Below are 10,429 nucleotides of genomic sequence, written 5' to 3'. Positions count from 1 at the left end.
GTGCATGTATGTCATGACATGTATTTATAGGGTCGGGTTTTACATCTTGAGTCATAACATAATGGACATTCACACATTTGTTCATAACAAAAAGTTCATTTTACCCTTAATTTTTTTTTCAAATCTATAGTGTAAATATCAATACTTTTGGAGTAGATATCGATACTTTTGTTTTGAGTTTACAAGTATCGATACTTCATAAATAAATATCGATGCTTGTTTATCAAGATGTATTTTTGGGTTTCAAGTATCAATACTTTATGTAGTATCGATACTATTCGTCCAAAATGTAGTTTTAAGTCTAAAATAAAAACATTTTGACCTTCTCTAAGTCACATCTTTCAAATAAACTCATTTGGTTATCAAAATGTACATTTCTAAGTTATAAACATTCAAAAATGTCATTGGGAAGCATAAATTTACATATTTACCAAGTTAAGTTATTTTTTTAACCTAAATTAAAGGTTGAGGTTTCACAAAAGGTACCCGAATTCTATAAATACCTTATTAAAACTTTGAATTGTTACTTGAACTTGTACCTAAACATCATAGACACTACCCATTAAATACCCGATTGAAATAAATTTAAAATAATTTTTATGTATATTGTTAATGAAAATTAAATTAATAAATTAAAGTTACTCCATAAATAAATTAATTAAAATTTAAAATTATATTTACAATAATTAATGAATTTTAGTAAGTATTACATTAATCCTAAAGAATTTATAAATAAAAAATAATATCTATAAAATTAAAATTTAATATTAAAAATTATTATTTATAATTGAATTAGGATAAGGGGTAGTCTAATACCACTACATAGAATACTTTAATGTGTAGAATACTATACTTAAAATACATGTATAAAAAAATCTGATAAAATTATAAATTCTCAATGCAATTAATATCCCAAATCATCTTCAAATCATTTCAAGATGCAATACTAAAGACGAAAGAAAAAAACGTGGCGGAAGCAGAATCGCAAGTGTGTGTTGAAACAGCCTCGGTGGTTTGTGGATAAGTAACGAAGTTGGGTGTGTAGGGACAGGGAAGAAAACGAGAAAACAGTTGGGTGGAATTTTGTACTAGGATTGATCGGAAGAGGAGAAAGGGAAAGGAAGAAGCGAAAGGAGAGAATGATTGCAGCTGCAGCACAAGCTGTGTTGTACTCACATACACACAGCAGCAGCAGCAGCAGCAGCATTAGTTTTCCTTGGAAGTACTCCCATACCCATCTTAGACGTCGTGCCCAGCCAGTCTTGTTCATATCTAGGCGTCTCAATTCGTTGAATGTCAGGTGTTGTGCATCCCAATCAAATACCATTAACAAGGTCTCTCTCTACTACCCCTTTCGCTTCTCTCTTTGATTTTTTTTTTTTTTGGTTTTTGTTTTGATTAATGAAATGCTTCCTGTCCCAAGGATGACTGCGAGCGGCAGCAGAGGAAGGCCCCCGACTTAAATACGCTGTTCAATAGATTCTGGAAGGTGGCTGCCCCTTATTGGTTCTCTGATGATAAGGTCCAAGCCAGGCTCCAGCTGGCCTCTGTCTTCGCTCTCACACTCGCTACCACCGGCATCAGCGTCGGCTTCAATTTCCTTGGCCGGGACTTCTACAATGCGCTTGCAAGTCTGTTTTTCATTTCAATTCAATCTTTATTATTATTATTATTATTATTAATTATAACAAATGAGTGATTGATATCTGTTTGCTTTTGTAATTTGTTATCGTATCTCCGACGACGGCGACAAATTGATTGTCACACGTAAAGACAAGGACGAGGAGCAATTCACCAAGCAACTTGTGTACTACCTCTGTGGCTTTGCTGGTGGAATTCCGGTGAGCACTTAGGTACTGCTCTGCTAGCAGCTGCATCTTTCTTTCGCCGCTTCTTCTTGTTGTTGTTTATTACGAGCACTTATGCACGCTCTAACATGTTTCTTGTTAACTTTCAGTTCTTCGTTTTGAGAGATTATGCAAGAGAAATTCTTTCTCTAAGATGGAGGTCTTGGATGACAAGCTATTACATGCAACGCTACCTCTCCGATCGGACCTTTTACAAAATCCAGTCTCAATCCATTATTGATAATCCCGACCAGCGCATAGTGGACGACCTCAGCTCCTTCACTTCCACTGCCCTTGCCTTCTCTTTGACTCTTTTCAATGCTGCTGTCGACTTGATTTCTTTCAGCAATATCTTGTACGCCATCTACCCTCCGTTGTTTGTCGTTCTTCTCCTCTATTCTATCGGCGGAACAGCTATTAGCGTCTTTCTTGGCAAGGTATTTGTCTGAATGCCCTATGGTTCGCCCTCGGTCTACCTCTGCCATGACTCTGCTTCCTCATTTGTGGTTTCAGGGATTGGTCAATCTTAATTTCCTTCAAGAGAAGAAGGAAGCTGACTTCCGTTATGGACTTGTTCGTGTGCGAGAAAATGCTGAATCCATTGCTTTCTACGGTGGTGAAGATAATGAACTCCAACTTCTGTTGCAGCGCTTCACAAGTGCTTTCGAAAATTTAACCGTATGCGCATTCTCAACCTTCTCTCCTTTTCATTTCCTGACTAATTACTTCCTCATGTTCCATTCAAGGCATTCTTACTCATAACTATTCTGCTGTTTTCTTCTTTGGGTTCACTCAATCAAAGCAATTCAGATAACTCAATCTTCCACCTGATTTTCTGCCTTTTGGCATTGCGTCACAACCTGATTGTTGGCGAACCACAATATTTATGCTTCATTTATCTGAACCTTTAACCTTTTCCCTAATTTAAAATATTCGACAAAAAGGCTGTATCTTGTTCCTTATTTTTTGATTGCAATATTATGTATTCATCATATGGCATTAACCCTTTTGGTCCTATCTTTTTGCAGCAATTGTTGATATCTTCCAGAAATCTTGAGTTTTTTACCAATGGTTACCGGTACCTCATTCAGATTCTCCCTGCTGCTGTTGTTGCTCCTATGTATTTCTCGGGAAAAATTGAGTTTGGTGTCATTAATCAGTCTGTATCAGCTTTTAATCATATCCTTGGGGATTTCTCCCTCATCGTATACCAGTTTCAAGCAATTAGTGCCTTTTCAGCTGTCATTGATAGACTGGGTACAATGTTTTCAACCCCTTTACTCTTATATATATTTTCTTATTAAATCAGGCTCTACAGTGTTTCTTGTTGAGAACAAAATTGTGGAAAAATTGAGTGGTTTGGCCCTTTATTGTGATAGAGGAAGAGTAAAGTATATGTATTTTTAGTAACATAAGTAAAAATTTACTTCATATGTTGAAAACTTATATATATTTTTCATTTAGCAAGTCAGCTTTTTCAACATTTATAAGTGAAATAAAAATATTCCTTGGGAGTATCATTCAACTCTGAATTGCAAACTTTTGTCTTGAAAGTATCGTGGTTTGTGTAGAAATCAAAAGGAAGGGCATCTTCTTCCTTTTTCACACAAAAGGTCTCTGTTCCATTTTTTTTGGTTATCCTTTCTCTTTAGCTCATCTTGGATACTATATCCAATGGTTGATGGAATAACCTATGGTCTGTGCTTCTATTTTTCCAGACCATACTAGCCATTTTTCACACATTCTATCTCATCCAGATCATTCAATCTTGTTCCTTGCAGATAATTATTTTTGATTTGCTGCCTCATCCTTCATCTGCAGAGTTTCTTTTTGATGCTTGTAGCGTTTTCATTGTTTGTCCATTATGCTTTACATTATCTGTTTGTGCCTTTAACCAAGGTACATTATGAACCTGATGTTAACAATTTTGACACCAACAACATTTTCAGGTGAATTTGATGACGTTCTGGATAGCAGCAGATCCAACTCTCCATCTGATCCCATGGAGCAGATTAATCTGACATATTCTTATGTCAAAGGGTCACAGGTTTTGGATTCTAATGGATCTGTACCTGCAAACACGTCTCTTAGATTGCTGGATGTAGAAAATTTGACTCTAAAGACACCAAAAAATAACTCTACACTTGTCAAAGACTTATCATTGGTGATCAATGAAAAAGATCATTTGCTGGTTAGTATCATAATTTGTATATTGAATTCTTGGAGCTTGTATAATGAGTTGATAAGTAAGGATAAATATATTATTTGTTGAATGCCTTAACAGGTAATGGGACCTAGTGGTAGTGGCAAAACTTCTTTGCTAAGAGCACTTGCTGGTCTTTGGAGTACTGGAAAAGGGAAAATCACATTCTATGTTGAGGATGGAGGTGATGTTCAACCACCCACTTCTTCAGATGTGGCTTCTCTTGAAGTAAATTCTGCAAATATAAATAAGGAATTTGGGAGGCCCATAAATAGTAATTCTAGAAGTGTGTTTTTCCTTCCTCAAAGACCATATATGGTTTTGGGAACACTTCGTCAGCAATTGCTTTATCCAACATGGGCTGAACAGGCAATACTTACATCAGATGACACCAAACCTGCAGGTATGTCCCTCTTAAATAACAAATCCACATAGAATAACCAATTTAAAAAGCATTTGCAAGCTTTAGGAAGGGGCAAACTAATTTTTCTAATTGTATAATTAGCATTCATTTTCCTCAGAAGTAATATTTACAATCTCTATTGTTTAATGTTGCACCCACTAACTTAGGAACGCTCTTGCACCTTGGGAACCCCTTTAACCTTAGTGAGTTAGGCAACAGTTCGAGCAGCATATATACAGAGGGCACCTCACCCCTCCATTATGTGTACCAGGGATGTGGGATTTTATGCTGCAAAAGAGAAGAAATCTTCTCTTTCCAATGTCTCTCAATATTATCAGGTGGCGCATTTTTGGTGCTGTAATGGGATTCTTCTCTAATAGAGATGGGGTTGTGACGTAAGAAGTAAAATAAGATGTGTTGGGGGCGGCAGAGAGGAAGATTGGGGCAGTCCTTGAGGCACTGAGTGCTGTGACAGGTGGTGATGGATAAAATTTAGGTAAAGTGTAGAGAAAGTGTGGCGCCAGAGCAAGATGGAGAATCAGGTGGAAAGAGCATATTGAGAGAGAGCATTTGGAAATAACTTAGAGTGGGAATATGTTGAGTTTCAAGCATGGTTTCAATGAACTTCGAGGGATTCTTTGGATTGGCCATGCTGTTCACTTCTTTTTCCTTTTACTATTATTATTTGCATGTGAGTTTATTTGCATCCATTCTCATCTCAATATGGAGTTATTATCCTGTTAAAGAGAATAAGAGCAAAGAATACAAAAACTGTTCTTTAGTTTCCACTATCAAAGTTCTTATTGACCTTCAATTATAGGTTCACTTCCTTTCCTGACAAGAGCACCAAACTCTGAAAATGTGGGTGCAAACTGTAGTATGCCTATTCCTACAACCGATGATCTAACACAGATTTTAGAAGATGTCCGCCTTGGCTATATTTTGTCTCGTTTCAAAGGTCTTGATTCAGTATACGAGTGGTCCAGTGTTCTTTCCCTTGGCGAGCAGCAGCGCCTTGCTTTTGCACGTTTGTTGCTTTCTAAACCAAAGTTGGTCCTGTTGGATGAATCCACCAGTGCTTTGGATGAGATCAATGAGGTATGTCTGGATTCTAAAATTTTATGTTATTTTTTCTTTAATCTTATTTTAGCTATGTGGTTTTTATGTATTCTAGACTTTTCCTTTCTTTTCTTGTATCCCCTTATTCTTGTGATTGAGGTTTGTTAAGATTGAAGATTGTCTCACATCAAAGGTGTTATTGTCCAAGTAAATTACGCTCATACCCATTTGTGTAGGACCTATGAATTTCTAACCTGGTCATTTTATGTCAACATGGTTCAGTAATAGACAAATGATTCCTTTGGACCCAACAAATTGGGAGACCAGAGCAATAAAGGAATTCTACCTGCTACACAGTTTGTTGGCAGTTTTAGAAAAACACATTAAAACAATGAAACTTGGGAAAGCCATGTTGCATTTTGCTACTATTCTGTCATTAGATTTGCCCTTTTAGAGTGTTCTTAGAGGGACGAAGTAACATTGCATTCAAGTAGGAAAATGTAACTAGGAATATGAACAGGGGATAAATAATGATTGAGCAGACCTTAGTGCTTCAGTACAATGGAAGGTGAGGAAATATAAGGGTTAGTGAGAATTACATGGGAGTCTTTTAAAGAAAAATGGTTAGAATCCAAGAGCAGTGGTTCCAATGAGGCAGTATCAAAAAGACTAGGAGTATTCTTCCCAAAAAAAAGACTAGGAGTAGTAATAGTATGGGGAAGTAGTACCCAGGAGCATGATGTTGGAGAGGTGTAAAGATTGCAATTGGGTATGTTCGCGTCAAGCTGTCTTCAGGTTCAGGTTTACTTTAGGTTTGGACCATTTTGAGTTCCGATACTTTCAAGTTCAGATCATTTCAGATTTAGTTCATTTCGAATTCAAATGATCTTGTGTTTGGATTATTTTGAATTCAGATCATCTTGGGTTCAGACCATCCAGGTTCGGGCAGGTTTTGGGTTATTTTGAGATTCATACAAGCTCTAGACATTTTTGTATATTCAAATGCAATAAATAATTATGTTTATTTCATCACAGATATTAAGTCAATATCATTGATTAATTTACCAAATTTAAGATAAAAATATGATAGAAAAATTTTGGAATTTAAGAAATTGATAAATATTTGTATAAATATAAATGTCATTATAGTTTCAACTGTACTATATATTCACTATTAGTATTTTTGTGTGTTTTTTGTTTTTATCTTATTAGTCATTATTTCTAATAGTATTTCAAGTTTTCATGAATTTCTTCTTTTAGCTTTTTTTATTGGTTTGGACATAAATTATAACCATTATCATTAGATAATGTCACATAGACAAATGTCCAATTAAAGTGAATAGTGGGCATTTTAAAAATGAATAGAAGAATACCAATTATGTTCGGAAAGAATACTCACTTTATAAGAATATATCATTCAAATATTTGATAGATCAATCTAACATTAATCTTTAGAAATTAGAAGAAATCCAAAATCATGTTATCTAAAAATAATTGATATAATACTGTTCTATTTTTAACATTTAACCATTTTGGTATTTTGACACTAATGGAGAATAAAGATGTCTTGGCTTGACAAATAACATAATAAATTTAATTGATCTACTAATTTGCATAACATTAATTAGAGTTTGCAACAATAGAAAATCAAATAATCAAGATATTTAACATTTATTGATATAATGTTAATTTATTTTAACATTTGATCATATTGGCACTAAAGAAGAATTAAGAATTAAGATGCCTATCGTCTTGGTTTGAATTAATTTAATAAGTGTAAATGTTTAATTGATCAATTAATTGGTTCATTTGTTTAACTAGTAACCTTATCAAGGACTCGCTCCATCTCATAAATATTGTTCTATTTGCAAACCTTTAATTGTTTTAAATTAATATTTTGATAATCTAATTTTAACTTTTTATTGTTTGGACATTAATATTGAAGAATGAAGATTTTTTAGTAGGTTTCAATTTTCACACTTGAGCATTAATTTTATTTTATATGTAAGTATAAAATATTTAAATTTCATTTTTAAAAAATAACTCGATAGTCTAATTACTCTTAACTAAAACTAAATGTATTGATATTCTTCCTTATTAGCTTACTTTTAAATATATTTTAGTTTATAGGTAATAATGAGTTTTATTCTTAACTAAATATTATTTTATCAATAAATAATAATAAATCAATCAAGTTTGAAATTGAATTAAATAATTCACATTGTGACCACTTTGTCCTTTTCCTTCCTCTATAAGAATTGGAACTCTGGAAGCTAAGAAAGAAAATAACAATAGCAAAGCCCTCTGAAATATTTTTCAATTTCAACTTTCCACATGATTATCTAAATGTAAAATTAAATATTCAAATGTTAAAGTCACATTATTATTTTCTATAATTATTTGTTATAATAAGGGTAACCTCAAAAATCATTGATGATCATATTTAGCATCTTAAATTAGTTTCTTAATCTAATTCAAATATTCAATACTGACAAGATTGAAAGTACAATATCTATATAGTTGTATAATAGTTATAAATAATATTATTTTATAAAAATTTTACTTCAACTAATATTACTTTTCAAAATTATTTAATCACAGTTTGAGTATTTTTACATTATAAAATCAGGTTTTACGGGTTCCAAATTTGATCAGTATCAACTCATTGTGGGTTCAATTCACTCCGGGTTTGAGTCGCTTCGAGTTAGGGTCATGTTGAGTTCTGGGTGTATGGGTTCGAAACTCCTTGAATTTGGGTCGAGTTTGGATTTTTTTGGATTTGAATCTTTGACGCTTTTAATTGGTTCTGATTGGACGACGTTCTTGTTCAGCTTGCTCAAGCAGGTTTTTAGGTTCAATTAGATTTTGCCACCTCTAAGGAGTTGCAACAGACTAATAGATTATATTGAAAGGTTTGAAGAGAGGGAGAAGTGAGAAAATGCTCTTAGTCGTGCTAGATATTCCCTTAGATTTGGTAGGCATTACCCATTGATAGAGTAGAAATGACTGGCTAATTAGGTGATGACAACTCACCCTATAATAAAGATGGCTGTGGTTCTTGATGGAGTAAACTTGACTATTTCCTTTTACAGTCATCAAAGGTGTAGGATGACTTGTGTGTCAAGAATGAGGAATGGAGGTACTTGAGCATTCCCAAAAAGGTTAAGGGGAAGAATCTCTCAACTAGGAAATATTGAAATCACACAAAAGAAGACTCTCTACCACATAGTTGAGACTAACCGAAGGATCATGCCACTAACCTTGGATTTAATCCCTTGTTGTACAAGTAACAATTTTAGGACATGTAGGAGTAATTATAATAAACAAAGCTTCTAATACCCACAATTTCCTCAGATGAGTTGCTTACTTTTTTGTGTATTATATCTAATGTTATTACCATCGCCTATACTAGCTTCTTTATAGTTTATCCTACTTTAGGCTAAAGTTGATTCCTTCATGAAGACATAATGTTGAAACTATTCTTTATAGTTCCTTTACATTGTGCTGTTTCATTTTCACAGGCCCATTTGTATGAGAAGATCAACACAGCAGGCATCACATATATCAGTATTGGCCATCGTAGTACATTATATGCTTATCATGGTAGGGTCTTACGGATATCAACAGCAGGTGCAGAAAGCGAAGGATGTAATTGGAACATTGAATCCATCCACCATGACACTTTAACTTCAGAGCATCTACAACTATAGCTTTAGGGTCATGTTTTTTCTCTTGCCAACCTTAGGTGACTTCCGCCGTTTCAAAAGTGGAGGAAAGATATTATGATAGGGTCATGTTCTTGGCAAATATTGTACCTGTTGCAATTGAATTTTACAATTTGTTGTACAATAAATCTTTTTGGTTGTTATTTTGACTCACAAGAATAATGCTAATTATAGAAACTAGTACGTCCTGTCATCTTAGCTTATGACAAATTGTTGGTTTAGGCATTATTATGGTTTTGATTTACAATCATGACCGCCTTTCTCTTTTACTTACAAGCCACAAATCATTTAATTAAGAATATTTGAATGTTTCTTTCTGTTAAGCATGTATCATATATGTCACAACCCAACCCAGTTTTAGGTCATGATCGATGCAAAGGCTTAAGTAGACAAGGCTCACGAGACCCAAGCAAGCTTCATTCATTTAACAAACATAAACACATCTCAAATCAAATAGTGAGCACATGTCCTTTATAATACGTACATACATACACATGCATACACATACAATCACCCACTGTGTTTAACCAAAATAGAAATACATGTCATATGCCAATCTTTGGTTAAGTCATAGTGTGTGTTTCTATACTTTGCAAATACAAAATATAAATAGACATGGACAGTGGAGTGGACACAGAGAACTTAGCAATGTTTATCATGTGCATTTAATCAAAATTTACCAAGATAACAAATGGAGACATGTAAACCAAAACATAAATTTGAAATGGTGAGCATATAACTTAGTGAGTGGATAAAGAAGGGAACATGTTAAGACTCAAGTATTTAATAACACAATGTCTCTATTTTGGAACATGCTCATTTGAAGTAAATCAAAACAATTGCATAGGAAATGTAAAGCCATGCATTTGCAAGTCATTTAGAAGTAATTCAAAGGTGTCGAAACTCATTGGAAACTCAGCTTGAAGTATTTAAACCATTTCAAGTGAAAAAACATCTTTAAACCGTAATAGTTTTGCAAGGTACACTGTAGGGATTGAAAGGGGTCGATCTTTTTTGGGTAGAGAGCATTCTGGAAGCATTCTGCCTTCTAGGGTGTTAGTGCAAATAGCTCAATGTGATTGAATCCAAGAAAGGGGTGAATTGGATTATATTTGTAATTTTGAAAATCCTATTTTAATTTTGCGAAAGTTTCCAATTCAAAATATGATCAAGATGGATGGTTTCTTGTAAA

General features: G+C 33.9%; 1 protein-coding gene across 1 annotated transcript; it reads left to right on the top strand.

Annotated features, from left to right (window-relative positions):
- The first annotated feature begins 976 nt into the window (after positions 1-976).
- On the top strand, positions 977-9,380 carry ABCD2 (ABC transporter family protein). The gene is made up of 10 exons (XM_018124554.2): positions 977-1,334; positions 1,424-1,631; positions 1,774-1,841; positions 1,958-2,284; positions 2,361-2,525; positions 2,876-3,104; positions 3,797-4,038; positions 4,132-4,453; positions 5,274-5,551; positions 9,034-9,380. The coding sequence occupies exons 1-10, from the start codon at positions 1,140-1,142 to the stop codon at positions 9,220-9,222; spliced, it is 2,223 nt and encodes a 740-aa protein (XP_017980043.2). The 5' UTR covers positions 977-1,139; the 3' UTR covers positions 9,223-9,380.
- The last annotated feature ends 1,049 nt before the right edge of the window (positions 9,381-10,429 follow it).

Source organism: Theobroma cacao, chromosome 7 (genome assembly GCF_053813885.1).
Source record: "Theobroma cacao isolate CCN51 chromosome 7, ASM5381388v1, whole genome shotgun sequence".
Taxonomy (NCBI): Eukaryota; Viridiplantae; Streptophyta; class Magnoliopsida; order Malvales; family Malvaceae; genus Theobroma; species Theobroma cacao.
Note: the sequence above shows the minus strand (reverse complement) of the source record. Positions and strands in the feature narration are given on the sequence as shown.

Excerpts from the sequence above, each read along its gene's own strand:
- ABCD2 (XM_018124554.2), top strand. The coding sequence starts at position 1,140 with ATGATTGCAGCTGCAGCACAAGCTGTGTTGTACTCACATACACACAGC. Across the intron at positions 1,842-1,957 it reads GCTTTGCTGGTGGAATTCCG|TTCTTCGTTTTGAGAGATTA; the intron begins GTGAGCACTTAG and ends GTTAACTTTCAG. Across the intron at positions 2,526-2,875 it reads GTGCTTTCGAAAATTTAACC|CAATTGTTGATATCTTCCAG; the intron begins GTATGCGCATTC and ends ATCTTTTTGCAG.